This window comes from Homarus americanus, unplaced genomic scaffold (assembly GCF_018991925.1).
Source record: "Homarus americanus isolate GMGI-L3 unplaced genomic scaffold, GMGI_Hamer_2.0 scaffold51458, whole genome shotgun sequence".
NCBI lineage: Eukaryota > Metazoa > Arthropoda > Malacostraca > Decapoda > Nephropidae > Homarus > Homarus americanus.
This window is the reverse complement of record NW_024755315.1, coordinates 150,001-172,500: the sequence shown is the minus strand read 5'-3', so window position 1 is coordinate 172,500 and position 22,500 is coordinate 150,001. Positions and strand designations below refer to the sequence as shown.

At 46.9% G+C, this 22,500-nt stretch overlaps 3 protein-coding genes across 5 annotated transcripts in view; 1 reads left to right on the top strand and 2 right to left on the bottom strand.

Annotated features, from left to right (window-relative positions):
* The window catches only part of LOC121856501 (L-proline trans-4-hydroxylase-like), a 7,624-nt gene extending 4,191 nt beyond the window's left edge, over positions 1 to 3,433 (bottom strand). For 2 of the 3 annotated variants that reach the window (XM_042352096.1, XM_042352095.1), the window contains exons 1-3: positions 3,300 to 3,433; positions 2,087 to 2,172; positions 1,507 to 1,699 (exon numbers count right to left, since the gene is read on the bottom strand). In XM_042352096.1, coding sequence (XP_042208030.1) covers positions 1,507 to 1,699; positions 2,087 to 2,127 — 234 coding nt within the window. In that variant the 5' untranslated portion in view covers positions 2,128 to 2,172; positions 3,300 to 3,433. The remainder of the gene's footprint in view (positions 1 to 1,506; positions 1,700 to 2,086; positions 2,173 to 3,299) is intronic. The other variant, XM_042352097.1, reaches the window with a different exon arrangement.
* Positions 1 to 22,500, top strand: part of LOC121856497 (histamine H1 receptor-like) — a 262,478-nt gene that overhangs the window by 109,840 nt on the left and 130,138 nt on the right. The gene's annotated exons all lie outside the window — the stretch shown is intronic.
* Positions 5,153 to 12,037, bottom strand: LOC121856500 (L-proline trans-4-hydroxylase-like). The gene is given in 9 exon segments (XM_042352094.1): positions 5,153 to 5,432; positions 5,912 to 5,930; positions 6,202 to 6,314; positions 6,316 to 6,378; positions 6,611 to 6,788; positions 9,824 to 9,918; positions 10,585 to 10,777; positions 11,382 to 11,469; positions 11,870 to 12,037. Coding segments are annotated over 9 exon segments (849 nt in total). The 5' UTR covers positions 11,877 to 12,037; the 3' UTR covers positions 5,153 to 5,339.

The following is a 22,500-nucleotide window of genomic DNA, read 5'->3' as shown; positions in this document are numbered from 1 at the left end:
CTCACAGCACAAGAGACCTTCATATGAGGGACCACAGTGATCCCTATAACACAATGGCCTAGGGAGTCGCCCATTGTGTAGCTATCAATAACATCTTGCCTGTCACCTGTGTCTTGTTATGAAGGTTGTAGGTGAAGGTTATGATACAGGGTGAGTTAAGGTTATGATACAGGGTGAGTTAAGGTTATGATACAGGGTGAGTTAAGGTTATGATACAGGGTGAGTTAAGGTTATGATACAGGGTGAGTTAAGGTTATGATACAGGGTGAGTTAAGGTTATGATACAGGGTGAGTTATAAGCAGGATACAGGGTGAGTTAAGGTTATGATACAGGGTGAGTTAAGGTTATGATACAGGTGAGTTAAGGTTAGGATACAGGGTGAGTTAAGGTTATGATACAGGGTGAGTTAAGGTTATGATACAGGTGAGTTATTGGTGATACAGGGTGAGTTAAGGTTATGATACAGGGTGAGTTAAGGTTATGATACAGGGTGAGTTAAGGATACAGGGTGAGTTAAGGTTATGATACAGGGTGAGTTAAGGAGTGATACAGGGGTGAGTTATAAGTTGTGATACAGGGTGAGTTAAGGTTATGATACAGGGTGAGTTAAGGTTATGATACAGGGTGAGTTAAGGTTATGATACAGGGTGAGTAGGTTATGATACAGGGAGTTAAGGTTATGATACAGGGTGAGTTGGTTGTATGATACAGGGTGAGTTAAGGTTATGATACAGGGTGAGTTAAGGTTATGATACAGGGTGAGAGTTAAGGTTATGATACAGGGTGAGTTAAGGTTATGATACAGGGTGAGTTAAGGTTATGATACAGGTGAGTTAAGGTTATGATACAGGGTGAGTTAAGGTTATGATACAGGGTGAGTTAAGGTTATGAGGTTGTAGGTTATAACGCGGGTGAGTTAGGTTTCATCAAGTGTGTGGAGTTTTTTTTTTATCTAATTTGGTGTTTGGTTTTGTGTAATTCGTGTGTTTGTTTTATCTTCTTGTCTGTTTGTTTTATGTTTTATTTGTGTTTATATTTTCGAGTCCCTTTGTCTTTTAATGCAGAATGGTCGGAAACAAGGCGCACACACACACACACACACACACACACACACACACACACACACACACACACACACACACAAAACTTAATTCAATCATTTATTCATAGTGATGCAGTAGATAAATTATGTTCTATACACTACCCCTATCCATAGTCTACCAGCCTTCTTACCTGTTCAATCAATCTACCTTTTTCTTACCTGTTCAATCAATCTACCTCTTTCTTTCCTGTTCGATCAATCTACCTCTTTTCTACCTGTTCGATCAATTCTATTTTTTACCTGTTCAATCAATCTACCTCTTTCTTACCTGTTCAATCAATCTATCTTTTTTTACCTGTTCAATCAATCTACCTTTCTACCTGTTCAATCTCTTCTTCATTCTCTTTGCTACATTAACCTCTCTCTCTCTCTCTCTCTCTCTCTCTCTCTCTCTCTCTCTCACCTCCTCCATAGTACCAGCTACTCTCTTGATCCTAGCCAGTGCGCCGCTCAGGTCATGTCCCGGGTGGTTCCATAAACATTGCATAGTCTTCCTGCTGATGCCATCGTGGCGACCAAACGCATAACGCATGACGCCCTCACTGCCGGTCACCACACGCCGCACCTTCTCCACCTCCTCCTTGGTCAACATGTTCCTTGGGTGGTGAAGAGACGCAGTCATGTGGGTTTGTTTTGCTTATTGTTGTTGTTGTTGTTGTTATTATTATTATTATTATTATTATTATTATTATTATTATTATTATTATATTATTATTATTATTATTATTATTATTATTATTGTTGTTGTTGTTGTTGTTGTTGGTGTTGTTGTTTTACACTAATTGAGAAAAATAAAATATTACCCTTTAGTTTCAGACGCTGGTTGTGAGTCAATACTTCCTTTGGTGTGTGTGTGTGTGTGTGTGTGTGTGTGTGTGTGTGTGTGTGTTAGGTCTACCCCAAGACGAGGAGCATTAACATATAGAGTGAGTAGCTTCTTTCTCTCTCTCTTTCTTTCTTTCACTCCTCCCTCTCTCTCTCACCTAACCAGGATAAAGCCGTTGTTGAGGAAGGCATCCTTCATGGCCAGGTGACGCACCACTTGTCTGGCCGTACGAGAAGAACGACTCTGTAACACACGATGGAAAAAATTGTCGTAAGAATGTGAGGTTTATGTAATTAGCTCCCTCCTATCTTCCCCTCCTATTTTCCCTCCTTTCCTCCCTCCCTCCCTCCCTCCTCCCTCCCTCCTCTCCTCCTTCCTTTTTCCCTCCAGTTCCCTCCTTCCCCTTTTCCCTTCCTTCCTTCTCCCTTCTTTCCCCTCCTTCTCCCTCTTCCCACCTTCCTTCCTCATTCATTTCTCCCTCCCTTCCTTCCGTCCTTCCTTCCTTCCTTCCTTCCTCAGTTCCTTTCCTCCTTCCTTCCTTCAGGCTCCTTCCTCCTTCCTTCCTTCCTTCCTTCCTTCCAGGCTCCTTCCTTCCTTCTTCCTTCCTTCCTTCCTTCCTTCCTTCCTTCCTTTCCTTCCTTCCTTCCTTCCTTCCTTCCTGTCACTCCCTCCCTCCCTCCCTGTCTCCACCTCACACATGCCTCACCGCCCACACACCCCCCCTCCTAACTCCAGGTCGTGTCACACACACACAACTCCCCATACGCCCCTGCACCTGTTACACGCCTCCCTTACACGCCCCTGCACCTGTTACACGCCCTCCCTTACACGCCCCCTTACACGCCCCCCATACACGCCCCCTCACATATACGACATACTACTGCACTCCCAACACACACGCCACACACACGGCCAGACATACTGCCTCACACGCCTGTACTCACGCAGTTGTGAATAAGTTACCTTTTATGTATAGAACTAAACAAAGATTTTATTTGAAATACTGTGTAACATTCAGTGCCATAATATCCTGACCACGGGGGTTAGTTACACTGACCCTTTGTGAACTCTACTCTGTAATCCTTTTGCGCTACCGTTCACAGGGTGAGTGTGGGGTGCACAATAAACTAGCCTCTGTAAGTGTCAAAATTTAAATGAAATACATCACACCAACACACACACACACACACACACACACACACACACACACACACACACAACACACACACACTCCTTCCCACGTCTGCCCTGACACACGCCTTCTATACACCCACTATATACCCGCATTGTCTATATATATACATGCTGAATCAGTAGTAACTCTCTCTCTCTCTCTCTCTCTCTCTCTCTCTCTCTCTCTCTCTCTCTACCTTCTGCCATGGTGTGGATGTGTGGATGTAGTCACGCTGCTGGAGAGGTAGATGTGGGTAGTGTCTTGCTGTCTGTTACACTGAACCACTCAACAGTCACCACACCGGGGTAGTGTCTGGTGAGGGGAGGGGGTGGGTGGTGTTGGGAGGTGGAGGGAAGGGGTGGTGAATAGGGGTGGTGTTGGTGATAAGGAAGGGGTGATGTTGGAGTGATGGGTTTTGTGGTGGTGAGGTGGGGGGGCAGTGAGGAATGGGTGGGTGAGGAGAGAGAAGGGATAATGATGGGAGATGATGGGATGGGATAGGTGGTGAGGAGAGGGATGAGGGGCAGGCAGGGGTGAGGAGAGGAAGGGGTGGTGAGAGAGGTGAAGGGGCAGGCAGGGGTGAGGGGGCAGGCAGGGGTGAGGGGGCAGGAAGGGGTGAGGGGCAGGCAGGGCTGAGGGCGACGAGGGGGTGCCCAGGGTAAGTGTTTGGGTCTCACACTAATGCCTGACTCATGCCTTTATTTATCTCTTAATAAACTGTTAATATAATTGTGCTCGTTTTTCGTGCGTGTTAGGTTAGGTTAGGTTAGGTTGATTAATCTTAAGGTGAAATAAACTGGGGGAGCTAATCTGCAGGTAATACTTTGAACCTAATTCAGCACTTGTATCAATATATATATATATATATATATATATATATATATATATATATATATATATATATATATATATATATATATATATATATATATATATATATATATGAAGACTTTGACCTTGGTAACGTCAGTCTGGCGCTAGTGTTCGCCTGACGACAACACACACACTCAGATAAAACCTTTAACTTGTCCATCGCTAAGTCCACTGTCAAGGTCAGGGCCACACACACACACACACACACACACACACACACAACACACACACACACACACACACACACACACACACGTATTCTGTATAGTTTTATTCTTTATAATACTCTGTACTGCCTACGTATATTGTTTGCACCCATTGTCTTATCCACTACTGTCTGTCTGTCTGTCTGTCTAGAGGTAAAAGTGCTAATGAAACCTCCTCTGATGGCAACATTGAAGACGCCAAGCACTGTATTTATATCCTCTTAGTTTTAGTATATGTTAATGTTTGTCCTTTATAACTGTATCTTATCTTGTCATCAGTGTCTCGCTGTATATAATAATGAACGAAAAACTTAAGAAAATATTGACACCTTTAACATGACTTAGTTTAAATTTAGCTGTGAATGGCAAAACTCTAGCTTGAGATGCCAGCTTACTACTTGTCTTGTTTCAATTCTCGGATTGGTAATTGCTTTTACTACTTCAAAAACAACACAAAGGGGGGTAAGATAACACTATCTCTTATCTCTCACTCGGTATCTCTATCTCTCAGTAAACTCTTCAGTCACAACAGAGGGCCAGAATGTTTGGTCTGGCCGCGGTCGGGAAAACACCATCAAATATGTAAATTAATTCAGGTACCTTGTTATATTATTAATGTTTATCTATCTGTCTATCTATCTATCTGTCTGTCTGTCTGTCTGTCTGTCTGTCTGTCTATCTCTCAGAAGGTTTCATTTATCAAAGAGTAAACATTGTGTGTATGATTTTATTTCATTATTACATCTTGAGTAAGTTTCAGTACATAAGTTCTCTTCTCCTCCTCCTTTCTCCTCCCAGCCCATTTTCCTTTCCTCCAGGTAAACAAAGCCACTCTTGGTTATTAATGTGAATAATAACAGTCTTAGTTGATACAGGTAGCTAGTTTTGTTGGAGTTTGGTTGATTTTGGTGATTTTGGTTGGTGGTGGTGGCGAGGGGAAGAGGAGGAGGGGGGGGATATAGGTGGAGGGGGAGGTGCTAGTGAAGGAGGTGGAGTAGGTGAAGGTGGAGGAGTAGGTGGAGATACTAGTGGAGGAGGTGAGGGAACAGTAGCTGGGGGTGGAGGAGTAAAGTAAGGTTGAGGAACAGGTGGGGGGTTGGAGGAGTAGGTTGACGTGGAGGAGTAGGTGGAGTAGTAGCAGGAGTGACTAGTGTACGTTACGCCACACAGAATAGTCCTCCCGGCACCATGAACCACTTGCCCTCCTGGTTCTTCGTCTCGTCGCACTCCAGTAAGGCCGAGTCTTCCACCTGTCGAGGACCAGCACACACTGATGTCTAATTCAAAGTTAATTTTTAGTTCAATATAAAGAATCATTATTTTCATAGACAGATAGAGACAGACAGACAGACAGACAGATAGAAGTGTGTAATGAAGATGTTGGAGTTTAACATAAGGGTCGTTTAAGACAGACAGACAGACAGACAGATAGAAGTGTGTAATGAAGATGTTGGAGTTTAACATAAGGGTCGTTTAAGACAGACAGACAGACAGGTAAACAGACACTCAGACACACACATAGGAGGCAACTGTAGCGGGTCTATTGGCCCATACTGGCCAGTCCCGTTTACACCCAACCCCATCGCTCATATATCCATCCAACCTGTGTTTGAAGTTATCTAGAGAGACCCCACAGAACCTTGGTCATGGGCGTACAGAGGACAGTACCTTGGCTGTGGGCGTGTACAGAGGACAGTACCTTGGTCATGGCGTGTACAGAGGACAGAACCTTGGTCATGGGCGTGTACAGAGGACAGAACCTTGTCATGGGCGTGTACAGAGGACAGTACCTTGGCATGGCGTGTACAGAGGACAGTACCTTGGTCATGGGCGTGTACAGAGGACAGAACCTGTCATGGGCGTGTACAGAGGACAGTACTTGGTCATGGCGTGTACAGAGGACAGTACCTTGGTCATGGGCGTGTACAGAGACAGTCACTTTGGTCATGGGGGCGTGTACAGAGGACAGTACCTTGGTCATGGGCGTGTACAGAGGACACTACCTGTCATGGCGTGTACTGTGGGTGGTGGTGTTCCTTGTAAGGGTTGTTGGATCTCTTGTTGAAGGAGACGATGAAGACCCAGCGGCGCCTGTCGGAGGAGTTCTGGTCGGAGGTGTGGAGGAGGTTACAGGTGGAAGAACAGCATGTCCCTGGCCTTCATCTCCACATATATGTGTTCCAGCACCTTCTGTGCCTGTAGGAGAGAGAGAGAGAGAGGGAGAGAGAGAGAGGATGTCACCATTATCTATTACTGCTCCCCCCCTCTCTCTCACCCCCCCATTCTCTCAACTTATCCTCCCACACTCCATCTCTCAACTTATCCCCACACCCCCCCATTCTTTCTCACCTCCCCATTCTCTCACCTCCCCCCACATTCTTTCTCTCACACCTCCCCATTCTCTCACCTCCCCCACATTCTCTCTCACCTGCTCAACACGCTCCGGGTCAGCACCAAGTTGATCAGCAATATCGAGGTGGTCGACGCGGCCGAGCCTGTGTGAACCTCTGAGCACCTGCAGGCACCCGTTGGCTCTGTCTGTGTCGTCTACAGGTATGAAGACGGAGGCCATGTCGGGGTACAGGCAGCCGTTCCTGTACCAGTACCTGAACGGGAGAGAGAGTGGAACGTTTGAATGAGAGAGAGAGGGGGGGGGCGGTACGAGAGGGTACAGAGGGGAGGAGGGAGGAAGTTGAATAAGAGAGAGAGAGAGAGAGAGGCAGTTGGGGGCCCAGTGCCAGGGAGGGGAGATAAGTGGCACCCTAGTCGTGGTGTCAAAGGAGAGAGAAGAGAGAGAGAGAGAGAGAGAGAGAGAGAGAGAGAGCTACTAATTAATGGGAAGACAACGGAAAATCGTGTAGGCGTTCATGATTGAAGCTGGTCCGTGTGTTGCTCTTCGCTGAGGCTCCCTGATCACTTAATGACCTTGTTAGTGACGGTTGTTGTTTGTTGTTGTTTGTTGATGGTGGGGTGGTGTGGTGGTGGTGGTGGTGGTGGTGGTGGTTGTTGTTGTTGTTGTTGTTGTTGTGTTGGTTGTGTGTGTGTGTTTGTGTGTTTTTTTTTGTGGTGGTGTGTGTTGGTGGGTGTGGTGGTGGTGGTGGTGGTGGTGGTGGTGGTGGTGGTGGTGGTGGTGGTGGTGGTGGTGGTGGTGGTGGTGGTGGTGGTGAGGGTGGTGGTGGTGGTGGTAGTGGTGGCGGGGTCCGTGGTGGTGGTGATGGTTATTATCTTGTTGTTGTGTCTGGTGAACAAAGCTTATTACTACGATATTCCTTTGTTGATGTCTGTATGAATCTCTGGGTTGAGTTAAGCTAGGAAATAACGTCTAGTAATTACAAGCTTTAACTTCGTTTTCACATTCAACTGTTTGGAGATTGTTAAAGGTTCCTACAATGAATAATATCGGCGAGTGAATAATGTAGGGGACGCTCTTACTTCTTGGACTTTAACTCAACACACAGAATAACAACGCAAAAATGGATTCAAAATGATGTTGAGACTCTACCTTAGCTGGATACTTTCATTTAGCACCAGTTAGGAGACAAAATTAACACTGAGACTCTACCTCAACTAGATCACGTTCACTTAGCACCAGTTAGGAGACAAAATTAACACTGAGACTTACCAACTAGATAGTTACTTACCAGTTAGACAAATTCACTGAGACTCTACTAACTAGATCACGTTCATTGCACAGTTAGAACAAATTAACACTGACTTCTTAATATAACGTTCATTTGCACCAGTTAGGAGACAAAATTAACACTGAGACTCTACCTAACTAGATCACGTTTACTTAGCACCAGTTAGAGACAAAATTACCACTGAGACTCTACCTTAACTAGATAACGTCTACTTAGCACTAGTTAGAGACAATAACACTGAGACTCTACCTATCTAGATCACAATCATTTAGCACAGTTACGTTGTAACACTGAGACTTTCTTGTCACGTTAGGACAAACACTGAGACTCTACCTTTAGAAACTTAGTTAGATAAATTAACACTGAGACTCTACCTAAGTGAAGGTATCTAGTTAAGTGTCTCAGTGTAAATTTTGTCTCCGAACTGATGCTAAGTGAACGTTATCTAGTGAAGGTAGAGTCTCAGTGTTAATTTTGTCTCCTAACTGATGCTAAGTGAACGTAGAGTTTCAGTGTTAATTTTATCTCCTAACTGGTGCTAAGTGAACGTTATCTAGTGAAGGTAGAGTCTCAGTGTTCATTTTATCTCCTAACTGGTGCTAAGTGAACGTTATCTAGTGAAGGTAGAGTCTCAGTGTTAATTTTGTCTCCTAACTGATGCTAAGTGAACGTAGAGTCTCAGTGTTCATTTTATCTCCTAACTGGTGCTAAGTGAACGTTATCTAGTGAAGGTAGAGTCTCAGTGTTCATTGTGTCTTCTTAATAGTGTTCAGTAAATAAGATAAAGACATAACTAATTCTACTCTTAACCTACAAGATTTATTACTGTTTTCTGTCCAAATTAGATCTACAAGACAGGTGGACGGTAAGGTGATGTAGCTCTTAGAGGGAGGGTTAAAAGGTGAGGTAATGATTGATGTACAGGTGTGTATGGTTGATGTACAGGTGTGTATGGTTGATGTACAGGTGTGTATGGTTGATGTACAGGTGTGTATGGTTGATGTACAGGTGTGTATGGTTGATGTACAGGTGTGTATGGTTGATGTACAGGTGTGTATGGTTGATGTACAGGTGTGTATGGTTGATGTACAGGTGTGTATGGTTGATGTACAGGTGTGTATGGTTGATGTACAGGTGTGTATGGTTGACGTACATGTGTGTTTGGTCGAGGCTTTGTGTTGATGGTGTGGTGACAAGGTAGTGAGCAGGGTGATATTGGTAGTAATAGTTATAGGGGTAGTGGTAGTAGTGGTAGTGGTAGTAGTGGTTATGGTAGTAGTGGTAGTAGTGGTAGTAGTGGTTATGGTAGTAGTGGTTATGGTGGTAGTGGTAGTGGTAGTAGTGGTTATGGTAGTAGTGGTAGTGGTTTATATACCCGCTTTAGATGGTATGGTAGAATGGACGTCATCGATATAGTGACTTTGACAGGGGGGAGCAAGGGAAGGGTGGAGAGCTGATTAAACGAGTGGTGTGTGTGTGTGTGTGGGGGGGGGCTTTGGGCATCGGCTCCCCTAAGGAATTAAAATAAATAAACATCTGGGGGGTCTGAAGGGTGCTGGAGGGGTCTGATGGGGGGCTGGAGGAGGGGGGTCTGATGGGGCTGGAGGGGGGTCTGATGGGGGGCTGAAAGGGCTGGAGGGGGCTGAGCGGGTATGAATGGACATCAGGAGGTCTGAGGGGGCTGGAGTCTGGCTGAGGGGGTCTGTGTAAATTGGATGTGTTCAACTCTAAGGCCAGGGCAGATTAGAGACCGCCATGAGAAAAAGCCAGAAGAGGGAGATGGAATAGGATTGGCCATGCGGAAATATAGGAGGGAGGACTAGAGGTGGAAGAGAGGTGAGGATGGGGTGGCGAATAGGGAGGATTAAAGAATAAGGTGAATAGTGAAAAAGATAGAAAAAACAAACAAACACACACACACACACACACACACACACACACACACACACACACACACAGACCAGGAACCAATACCAGAACACAGAGAGAGAGACACTCACCCATAGTCTTGGTGCCAGAGGAAGGTGCCTCCAGTTTTAGCTTCCTTCATGATGAGTTTAGCATGGTAGTGATACACCTCGTCTCCTCCCATCAGCTGAAGGGGAGTTAAACGCTGCATCACTGTCCATCACTAGCCGTTAATACCCGTCTTTATCCCACCATTGCCCATCATTGCCCGCCATTATCCCATTATTGCCCATCATTGCCCGCCATTATCCCATTATTGCCCATCATTGCCCGCCATTATCCCATTATTGCCCATCATTGCCCGCCATTATCCCATTATTGCCCATCATTGCCCGCCGTTACACATTTACCGTAACTGACTTGATCTCCAGCCTATTACCTGAAAGGAGAGATAACATGGCGTGTGGACCGTGGTTCATGGGGTGTGTACCGTGGTTCATGGGGTGTGTACCGTGGTTCATGGGGTGTGGACCGTGGTTCATGGGGTGTGCACCGTGGTTCATGGGGTGTGTACTGTGGTTCATGGGGTGTACCGTGGTTCGCAGTGTGTACCGTGGTTGCGGGGTGTGGACCGTGGTTCGCGGCGTGTACTGGGGTTCATGGGGTGTGTACCGTGGTTCATGGGTGTACCAGGTTCATGGGGTGTGTACCGTGGTTCATGGTGTGGACCGTGGTCATAGCGTGTACCGTGGTTCATGGCGTGTGTACCGTGGTTCATGGCGTGTGTACCGTGGTTCATGGGGTGTGTACCGTGGTTCATGGGGCGTGTACCGTGGTTCAATGTATCGTGTACCTGTTCCATGGTTCCAGCGACCCTCTGCGTCTTGGCCAACACCCCGGTGATGTCGTGGCCGGGATGGTTCCACAGGACGATCTTGTTGGTTCGCTTCTTGCCGTCCTCGCGGGTGTAGGCGAACCGCTGCACTCCGTCGGGGTTCTCCAGGGCCGCCTTAACTTTCTCGATCTCCTTCCTGTTCAACATCTGCCTGTAGAGAACCGCTTGGTGGTATTAACTATTGCTTGACAGTCCTGACGAAGATGTTACCTGCCCTCAGTACCTACCTGACGAGGATGTTACCTGCCCTCAGTACCTACCTGACGAGGATGTTACCTGGCCTCAGTACCTACCTGACGAGGATGTTACCTGACCTCAGTACCTACCTGACGAGGATGTTACCTGGCCTCAGTACCTACCTGACGAGGATGTTACCTGACCTCAGTACCTACCTGACGAGGATGTTACCTGGCCTCAGTACCTACCTGACGAGGATGTTACCTGGCCTCAGTACCTACCTGACGAGGATGTTACCTGACCTCAGTACCTACCTGACGAGGATGTTACCTGCCCTCAGTACCTACCTGACGAGGATGTTACCTGCCCTCAGTACCTACCTGACGAGGATGTTACCTGGCCTCAGTACCTACCTGACGAGGATGTTACCTGCCCTCAGTACCTACCTGACGAGGATGTTACCTGGCCTCAGTACCTACCTGACGAGGATGTTACCTGGCCTCAGTACCTACCTGACGAGGATGTTACCTGGCCTCAGTACCTACCTGACGAGGATGTTACCTGGCCTCAGTACCTACCTGACGAGGATGTAACCATTCTTGTTGTAGGCTTCCTTCATGGCCGGCGTGACGCTCCAGGTGGAGGCGTCGTACGTGAAGACAGAATCTGGAGGAGGGAAAGACGATGATAGATAAAATCTCAGGAAGAATGAAGCAAGGAAGATAATGAGAGAGGTGTTTAAAGGAAAGAATGAAGGAAGGAAGATAAAGGAGAGCGTCCATAGGGTAAAATGAAGGAAGGGGCGTATGATAGTGAAGTGCGTGACAGGTATGATTACATTCAGGATGATCTTCTCTGTACAGGTGTGTCAATACCTTTAGGTGACGTCACTCATCAGCTGATACCTTACTGTTTGTTGACATGATATCAGCTGGGTTTGTTTATACTTCTGGATGGTGGAATAATCCTGTACGACCTGAGGTGAAGTGTATGTATGTATGTATGTTATACGTCCACTCATACACATATATACTATACATACAAGCAACACCATAGTCTGCCCTACCTGCCATAGTGCTAGGTGGTGCTGAGATTGCTGGGTGGTGCCAAGTGATGCTGGCCGGTGCTGAGTGATGCTAGGTGGTCCTATGTAGATCACTGGAGCCTGACACGAGAAACGACCTTCCTTACTCAGCCGTCTAGCGGACACTGAGTGATTGTGTGCATCCACATTGTTATATTACCCTCAAGGTCACCCTATCACCACACTACCACCACACTCAACCACCACACTCTACCACCAACACTACAACCACTATCACCTCACATTACCGCCACCATCACATACCACTACCACTACCACACCCCCCTCCCAAGACAAAATACAATCAAGCGCTTAATTCCGATTCATATATATTTTTACCAAACCAGAATACACTCAACTCACTCTGACTAAAAAAAAAAAAAAAAAAAATTACGGTAAAACTCATTTGCAACAACTGACCATTGTATCAAGTGTCCCCCTTATTTACATATTCTTGTTGCACGAGTTGTGTCGCTGCTATCTCGTTACTCGCTCGTCCGTGGTAATATTGTTGTCAAGAGCTTTTAATATAGGACTGTCTAGTGTGATATAGTGACACCTGGTGTATATACACAGTTGAAGCACCTGTTGTTGTATAGCCACACCTTCATGTACACAACCTTACAGAAACTGAGCAATGAAGAAGGCAAATGCCTTAAGTTCCTTTAATTTAACTTTTATTTTAATCTCAAAGTTTAAATGATTCCTTTACCTGTGTGTGTCTAGGGACTTTTTGATTGAAATTATTTAGTTATAATACCTTGTAATACTCTTGCCCAATTACGTAACAAATGACAATCTGTTTGTATTGTGAACTTTTAGAGTTATTATGTTTTACTGTAGGTTTAGTTATTATAGCATCACTTGGCTTAATTGAATATTTGACACCACACTCATGGTTGACATGACAGCACCCAACACAGTATAAATTGTAGGACATGAAATATATGCAAGTGATTTTTATATAATATTCTTAAAACAAAATCAACACAAAACACATACACAAGGGTGAAAAATGATGTACTGAGATGTACTAATACACGTTACAAATAGCCGGCCAGTAGGGGGGGGGGGACAAGTAGCCGAGGTGGTGTGAGTAGGACTGACGTTGAATCCCCAGTAAGAATAAACATCACCTGTCATTGATGGCGCCCCCAACAGCCGGTGATGGTTTTCCTCTAATCAGGAGCCATCTCATGACTCGTGTTATTGCTAGTTGCCTGCTGGTTAACTAGTGGTTTGGGTTGTGTGAAGTAAGCCGTGCAGATAAAGGTGACAATGCAGTGTATATACATGGAAGTGTGACCCTTCTATATTACCTGTTAAAATTATAGCGACACCTGCTCAAGAAAATCACGAACCAAATTATTTTACTAATGAATTTAAATATGTATGTTTTTCACTCAACAAGATGAATTAGGAATTAAAATAAGTAATAAATATAAAATAAAAACTTACACATAAAAACACAAGATAAATAAAACTAAAACTAAAATAAATGAATGAAAACATAACTCGGGGGGGGGGGGATAATTAAAAAAAAAATACACACAGTTACCTTTCCTGCTGGACCATTTCCTCCACAAAAGACAAAAACACTGTATTTTTTCCCTCTCTTATTAATCCCCGCCCTGTCTGCCCCCCCCTATCTCCCTCTATCTATATCCCCCCCCCTTGAGTTGATAAAGCAAATAGTGTCTGTCTGTCATGTTTTTTTTGTACCCTCTCCTTAACGTCACTTCATTGCAATGTCAATTTAGGCGGAACAAAAGCGGTTGTTAAGTTGAATTTTGGAGTTGTGTAAAAGTGATCTTCATGTGATTGCTTCCCTGCCTCTGTGTGTGGGTATATGTGTTTGGGAGGTGTTTCGGGGTTTTCTATTTGTCTGTCTGTCTATTTGTCTATCTGTCTGTCTGTCTGTCTGTAAGTATATGTCTATAAATATGTAATATGTATATCTATGCATGCAAATTTGTCTGAATATACATAATACGTACAGTCGTTCAAGATTCTTCGAACACTGCTGGAGACAGCTGGCAACTCAAGGCCGTTTGTTTACTATAGTACGTAGTAAATATTATGAATGAATGTAAAAGCTTGTAGTACAGTTTGCCTATTCTGAGTAATTCAGTCAGGTTTTGACACTGAGGGTGGTCTCACTTCTCACTGCCACGTAGGACAGAGGTTCATACACAAAGAAATACAACATATTCATTTATATATATATATATATATATATATATATATATATATATATATATATATATATATATATATATATATATATATATATATATATATATATATATATATATAGATAGATGTCAGATTCATGTGGGTAATGTCACTGTTCACTGCCATGCAGGACAGAGGTTCGTACACAAAAAATGCATCATATTCATTGACACTATACATAGGTCAGATTCATGTGGGTAATGTCACTGTAAACGCCTTAGTTAAGGACGTTCAGGTGACGGGCAAGTCGAAGGGAATTATTGAAACCCGTCTTTTGACGCATTTAATATTTATTGATGTGGTCAAAACCTGCAGACAACAAGGCGTTCATTAGTATTACATGGTGATCTATCTGATACATAATTAGTTAGTCTCACACAATTTATCTTAATTACAATTGATTACTGAGCATAGTGACATGATAAAAAGTTCATAACTCTATTAATCTTAGCTACACTTCATTCCGCGTTGTCTTATTGCTCCAGATAAGGCAGGAACGAGTGGGCATAATTAGTCCACAATATTTCAGTACTGAGGGGTATGTCATTACTTTGGCTGTACTTACAAGTGTGGGTCAATGCGAACCAGTATGGTGTTCCAAGGGAAGATAGTTCTGTGCAAATTGTTTCAGTACAAAACTCGGCCAGGATTGGGAGTTGTTGTTCACCAATGCTAGCAGATTGTTGATCCTCACAGCATCACTTGAGGGGGCAGTCTCCTGGAGTCCAGGTGGCCACACCGCCTTTTAAATCATACATTAGCAGAGTCATGATGTCTACTCCGCAAACACCCCCAGCCCCAATCTTGTGTTGGGTAAGGCAGCAAAAACGTCAGCACTGACACTAGATGATCCATGACGCCAGCGATGACACTGAAAACACTCCCGGCGATGCCAGCACTTACGCCAGCACGATGACACTAACACCAACGTTAAAGCCAGCGGCGTTAACAGTCACTGTTCGCTGCCATGCAAGACAGTGGTTCATATACATTAGACGTCATATTCTAATTGAAGACAAATCAGTGTGGGCTAGCAAATTTGGGATAAACAGCAAGAATGACCTCATGCACCCCCGATTCAATGTAGTAATTACAAAGGTCAACCACGGAAAAAATCAGAGAGGGAGACGGCGACAAAGAAACAACTGCATAACGACACAATTCCTACAATATGTAATGGTCCGATCACAGCTGCCCGATCCGGCTCTTGAAGGCACCTGTGACGAGGAAATTGATCTTTCATATTTCAATCTCATGATCTCATATTTAATAAGTTCATGTCATGCCTTTCACAATATATCTATGTATTCTTGGATAACGTTTACTGTTGTAACCGACCAATGAGCGACTGTAGGATGAGACCCTTGCCCGTAAGACTCGATTGTTCTTTATTCGGTCAAAACCTGCAGAGTGCAAATTACATATGTTACATATGAGATAATTAATTAATTCGTACGTTCCTTCATTATTAACAACTACATATTATATATTTGAGTAGAGTGGCGGTGATAAACTATATAAAAACTTACGTGTTTCGGGTCTAATGTAGGACTTGTTAGCTCCCTGACTTGTTAGTTCACTGGACGGCTAGAGACTATCTTCTGAACCCCACAAGGAGCGAGTCAGTCCGAGGCGAGGACCATCTGTTTCACATTTAACACCTCAGCAAAGTTCGTTGTCAACACTCTCTCTCTCTCTCTCTCTCTCTCTCTCTCTCTCTCTCTCTCTCTCTCTCTCTCTCTCTCTCTTCTAGTTTATCCTACTGTGGCAGTAACAACTGTAATGGTTGTATGTGTATATATTTTTCTCTTTTCAGTTATTATAACAAATGGGAAGAAATCTTTGCCACAATACCAAACTATGTTACAACGTTACCCCACAATTATTACATAACTTACAATAATGCTCTAACACTCACGCACACATACACACGCGCTCGTGAAGAAAGTCGATTTCAACGGAGTCCCTTGCTGTTTTTATTAATTATAACAAAAATTATTACATTAATTAATGAAATCTCGTACTGAAGGTGTAGCTAATGCGGTTGCATATGTATTGCATTGTATCCATTACGAATGATTGTCCGCAAAAAACCTTGTTTTTAAACTGGTTCATCGGAGGATCTCATTGGAAAGTCTTTCATTTCGTAAAAACTGTGTAGTATTCATTTAATGAAATATAATTTAAACATAAATAAATAGATAAAAATAAAACATTATATATAAATTTCTCTTTCCAGTGCCTCACAGGGAATGTAAAATAAATTATTTCATTAAATAAACTAAATAATACTGTTTCATTTATACAACTGTTTTCAGAGACAAGCATTGATACACACACAGGATAAGGCACACACACACACACACACACACACACACACACACACACACACACACACACACACACTTACTAGAAGTAGCAGCGAATCGATGATTCTGCTTAATCCCACCGCGAATTAAAATAGCAGTTTGCGTTGCATGAAATCAGGGTCTTTAGAAAGAAATCTGTTTAGCATCGGTTACTTACAACTGGATTAATTAATCGAAATGGATTAAACGTTTGAAGATAATATTAGTATAAATTAAGGGTTTATCTCAGGGTGAAATAAACTAGGGTGGTTAATCTTGAGTTGATCCGCTTAATGTTACCGGACCAGTTTTGGCCCTGAAGGTGTTGAGCGACACCCTAATGGTGCCATTGTGGTGTTGTATGGTGATGGAGGGCGCCACCATTATGGCAGTTTTAAGGTGGCCTTCATCAATCTTCTGGGGACTGATAGAGAGAGAGAGACATTTAGACAGAAACTCATACATTTTATTATTTCACGAGACAGGTGAGAGACAGTAATAGCTTAGAGACAATACAGGGAAAGATACTGTGAGATAGGGGAGAGATATTGTGCGAGATACTAGGAGAGTTACTGAGAGATACTGAGAGAGAGGCTAGGAGATAGAGGTGAGATATTGTGAAAGATACTGAGAGGAACTGAGAGAGATATGGCAGGAGATAAACATTGAGAAATAATATGAGAGATACTGGGAGATATACTTGAAGAGATACTGAAAGATACACTGAGAGAGACTAGGAGATAAATAGGGAGAGATGCTGGGAGATATACTAAGAGAGAGAAACTAGGAGACAAACTGAGAGATAATGTAAGCGATACTGTAAGAGATAAGAGATCCTTCTCACTATCTCTCAATTTAAGATGTTGTCCCATAAAGATTACTTAGAGAAAACGAGAACAGACTGGCCTGACACTCACTTGTTTCTCACCGCTGAATCATGGGAGAGGAGGAAGGGGTGAGTGTGGGAGAGGAGGAGGGGGGTGTGGGAGAGGAGGAGGGGGAGAGTGTGTGGGAGAGGAGGAGGGGAGAGGTGGGAGAGGAGGGGGGGGGGAGAGGAGGAGGGGGGTGTGGGAGAGGAGGAGGGGGTGGGGGGAGAGGGGGGGGAGAGGGGAGGGAGGGGGTGGGGGAGAGGAGAGGGGAGGGGGGAGAGGGAGGAGGGGGGGAGGGGGAGGGAGAGGGGGTGGGGAGAGGAGGGAGGGGGGGGGGAGAGGGAGGGAGGGGGTGGGAGAGGGAGGAGGGGGTGGGGGAGAGGAGGAGGGGGGTGGGGAGGGAGAGGAGGGGGGGGAGAGGAGGAGGGGGGTGTGGGGAGAGGAGGAGGGGGGAGAGGGGGAGAGGGAGGGGGGTGGGGAGAGGAGGGAGGGGGGTGGGGAGAGGGAGGAGGGGGTGGGGAGAGGGAGGAGGGGGTGGGGAGAGGAGGGAGGGGGGGGTGGGAGAGGGAGGGAGGGGGGGGGGGGGAGAGGAGGAGGGGTGGGAGAGGGAGGAGGGGGTGGGGAGAGGAGGAGGGGGTGGGAGAGGAGGAGGGGGGGTGTGGGAGAGGAGGAGGGGGGGGAGGAGGGAGGGGGTGTGGGAGAGAGGAGGAGGGGGGGGTGGGAGAGAGGAGGGGGGTGGGGAGAGGGAGGGGGGGGAGAGGGAGGAGGGGGGGGGGGAGAGGAGGAGGGGAGGGTGGGAGAGGAGGAGGGGTGGGGAGAGGAGGAGGGGGGGAGAGGAGGAGGGGGTGGGGAGGAGGGAGGGGGTGGGGAGGGGAGGGAGGGGGGAGGGGGGAGAGGGGAGGAGGGGGGAGGGGAGAGGGAGGGGGAGGGGGAGAGGAGGAGGGGGGTGGGGGAGGGGGAGGGAGGGGGTGGGGGAGGAGGGAGGAGGGGAGGAGGGGAGAGGGAGGAGGGGAGGGGGAGAGGGAGGAGGGGGGGGGGAGAGGAGGAGGGGGGGGAGGAGGAGGGGGTGGGGGAGGAGGGGGTGGGGAGAGGGAGGAGGGGGGTGGGAGAGGAGGAGGGGGGTGGGGAGAGGAGGAGGGGGGTGTGGGAGAGGAGGAGGGGAGTGGGGTGAGGGGGGGGGAGAGGGAGGAGGGGTGGGGGGAGGAGGAGGGGGGGTGGGGAGAGGAGGAGGGGGGTGGGGAGAGGAGGAGGGGGGGGGAGAGGAGGAGGGGAGAGGGGAGAGGAGGAGGGGGAGAGGTGGGAGAGGAGGAGGGGGTGTGGGAGAGGGAGGAGGGGGGTGGGGAGAGGAGGAGGGGGTGGGAGGAGGAGGGGTGGGAGAGGAGGAGGGGGTGGGAGAGGGAGGAGGGGGGGGGAGAGGGAGGGAGAGGGGGGTGGGAGAGGGAGGAGGGGGTGAGGGGGGGAGAGGAGGAGGGGGGAGAGGGGAGAGGAGGAGGGGGGTGGGAGAGGAGGAGGGGGTGGGGAGAGGGAGGGAGGGGGGGGTGGGGGAGGGAGGGGAGGGGGGGGAGAGGAGGAGGGGGGGGTGGGAGAGGAGGAGGGGAGGTGGGGGGGGAGAGGGAGGGAGGGGGGAGAGGGGGGGAGAGGAGGGGAGGGGGGTGGGGAGAGGGAGGGAGGGGGGTGGGGAGAGGAGGAGGGGGGAGGGGGGAGAGGAGGAGGGGAGAGGGGAGAGGAGGGAGGGGGGGTGGGGAGAGGAGGAGGGGGGTGGGGAGGAGGAGGGGGTGGGAGAGGAGGAGGGGGTGGGGAGAGGAGGGGAGGGGGTGGGGAGAGGGGAGGAGGGGGGGTGGGGAGGGAGGAGGGGGTGGGAGAGAGGAGGGGGTGGGGAGAGGAGGAGGGGTGGGGAGAGGAGGAGGGGGGTGGGAGAGGAGGAGGTGGGAGAGGAGGAGGGGGGGGAGAGGAGGAGGGGGTGGGAGAGGAGGAGGGGGGAGAGGTGGGAGAGAGGAGGAGGGGGAGAGGGGAGAGGAGGAGGGGAGAGGGTGGGGAGAGGAGGGGGTGGGAGAGGAGGAGGGGGGGTGGGGAGAGGAGGAGGGGGGAGAGGTGGGGAGAGGAGGAGGGGAGAGGTGGGAGAGGAGGAGGGGGAGGAGAGGAGGCACCCTACAACACCATACACGCAGAAGCTGGGGAAAAAATGGTCAGTTTATTCGGCCATAAACAACTGGGGTATTATCTCTCTCACTCTCTCTCTCTTCTTTTTATATGCTTGTTTTTTCTTTCTTTGTCTCTCTCTCTCTCTCTCTCTCTCACAGTTATGTCACTTTTATTCGCTCTTCACGTCAAGATGAAACGCCTATTCCAACCATCCTCAGTTTAATTAAATACTTCTGCTTCACCGGGAGCGTTAGCACACGGTTGGATTTACGTTTAAACGCCCGCTCCCTCCCCTCTCCCCCTCACCCCCCTCACCCTCCTACACTCCCCATACTGTATTGTCACAGTGTCCCCAGGAGTTGTGTTGGGCGTTGTGGTGTCGTGGGGCGTTGTGTAGCGTAGTGGGGCGTTGAGTCGTGGGCGTTATGTTGGTCGGGGCGTTGTGTTGCGTCGTGGGGCGTTGTAGCGTAGTGGGGGAGTGTGTTGTGTCGTTGTGTTGTGTCGTGGGGCGTTGTGTTGAGTCGTGGGGCGTTGTGTTGCGTCGTGGAGCGTTAACTTTATCCACGCCAGATATTAATGTCTGTCTGTGTGTTGTTGTTGTTGTTTACTCACGTATGCAAGTTTAGTGTGAAATATTTTATAATTTTGTGTGAAGTGGAAGTACAGTCTTGAAATACAGGGACACAGTGCAGTTACAGGTATAAATTACAGGTACAGATGGGATACACGGTCAAATATTCCCTTTCATAACATACCTAAACCTAACCTAACCCAACCCAATCCCAGCCCAGCCCAGCCTAGCCCAGCGAGCAGCCCAGCCAGCCAGCCCAGCCCAGCCCAGCAGCCCAGCCCAACTCATCCACAACCCATCCTAAAACTAACACAACTCAATCTAACCTAACACAACCTAACCTAACCTAACCCAGCCTAATATATACAAAATAATATTACCTAAACAATAACCTAAGTCAACCTATAATCCCCACAAAATCCTCAGATACCATGGACTCTGCCAGTGAGGTCAGGAGAGGCGGGTAACGAGATGATTAATCGTAACACAAGGAGGGAGTGGCTGCTTATGGTGTAGGGAGGGGAGGAGGAAGAGGAGGGAGGAGGGGAGGGAGGAAGGGGGGAGGTGATTAATTGATGTCAGGGGCTGTCATTAAGTGTTTGGGTGATAATGACGTTAGCCGTTATTACCGTCGGGGGTGGGGAGGGGATGGACGGGGATGGGGACGGGGATGGGGACGGGGATGGGGACGGGGACGGGACGGGGACGGGATGGAAGGGGATGGAGAAGGGGTAGGGAATGAAGGGGGTTTGATGCGTTGTGTTTTTGGAGGTGTTGACAGTTTAAACGCGGTCTCTCTCTCTCTCTCTCTCTTCAAAAAAATAATTCCATTTTCTCTCCATCAAGACTGTCTCAACTTTGGGGTCTCTATACCAGACAACAATCACTCCTCGGTCTTTAAGAGTTTGGTGGACGAGGGCTCCTGAGGTCTTGGTGGGGGTCTTTGATAGTTAGTTATGGTCCTACGGTGATCTGGGAGGTGTGGGGAGGTGGTGGTGTGTGTGTGGCTGGAGGAGAGTGTGTGTGGTGGGAGTGTGGTGGGTTGTAGAGAAGGTTTTGTTGTGTTTGTAGGAGGTGTATCAGAGTGTGTGTCACCACCACCACCACCACCACCACCATCATCACCATCACCACCACCATCATCATCATCACCATCATCATCAGCTGGAGGATAGGAACGAGTCAATATTTCCCTCCGTCTTATCGCTAATATTACGGCAGATACGAAGCACAACGCTCTGGTCTATAGTTTCCTTGGGTAGATGACGCGGAAATTAAAACACGCTTTTACTTCCCGCTACTGTGTGATAATGACTGTGTGTGTGTGTGTGTGTGTGTGTGTGTGTGTGTGTGTGTGTGTGTGTGTGTGTGTGTGTGTGTGTGTGTGTGTGTGTGTGTGTGTGTGTGGGTGTGTGTGTGTGTGTGTGTGTGTGTGTGTGTGTGTGTGTGTGTGTGTGTGTGTGTGTGTGTGTGTGTGTGTGTGTGTGTGTGTGTGTGTGTGTGTGTGTGTGTGTGTGTGTGTGTGTGTGTGTGTGTGTGTGTGTGTGTGTGTGGTGTGTGTGTGTGTGTGTGTGTGTGTGTGTGTGTGTGTGGTGTGTGTGTGTGTGTGTGTGTGTGTGTGTGTGTGTGATTTTTCTTCTTTCTTTTTTTTCCGGGTTTTCTGATTTTTTTTTCTTAGTTTCTTCTTGTTTTTGTTTTTGTTTTTTGTGTTTGTTTTTTTTGCATCTTCATTTTGTTGTTACTTTTGTTTCACTTTTGTTTATTTGTTTTTATTTTTCCTCCTCTGGATCGTCTTTGTTTATTTTTGTATTTTTTTGTGTTTTTTCTCTCTCCCTTTCTTTTTTCCTCCTATACCGCCTGTTTTTTTTAATTTATAACTTTTTCAACACACACACACACACACACACACACACACACACACACACACACACACACACACACACACACACACACACACACACACAATTGGGTTGTGACCGTGTCGTATTTTTCTACTATTTTTTATATAACATGCTTCCATGTTGTTTCATATTATTCCTGTAATGATGTGTTATATTTACCCTTACCCTGTGCTGTTAAGGCTTTAACTGTTATTATTTGTTCAAGCCCATCTTATTTCTTCATTTAGTATTGTAACAAGCATTCTTTGTTTCTCTAACGACCATCTGCATCATTAAACGACCCATGTTTCACCGGCTGGTCGCATTGGCGGGAAACAACCTTATATATAGTACTCCACCTGTAGACAGAGTCCAGTCCTCTTGTCCTTCAGTTCACGTTGTTTTGAGTGACTCTCGTCACCTGTTACTTATACTTTATTTTATTTCTGTGTTGTTCCTGTCGCCACCAATGTGGTATATCTATGTGAGGACCTCTTCATGTCTCTTATGTGTCCATCAGTGCTGCTTAGTTACATTTAAGTAATTCAGTGTTGTTTCACGTTAGTTA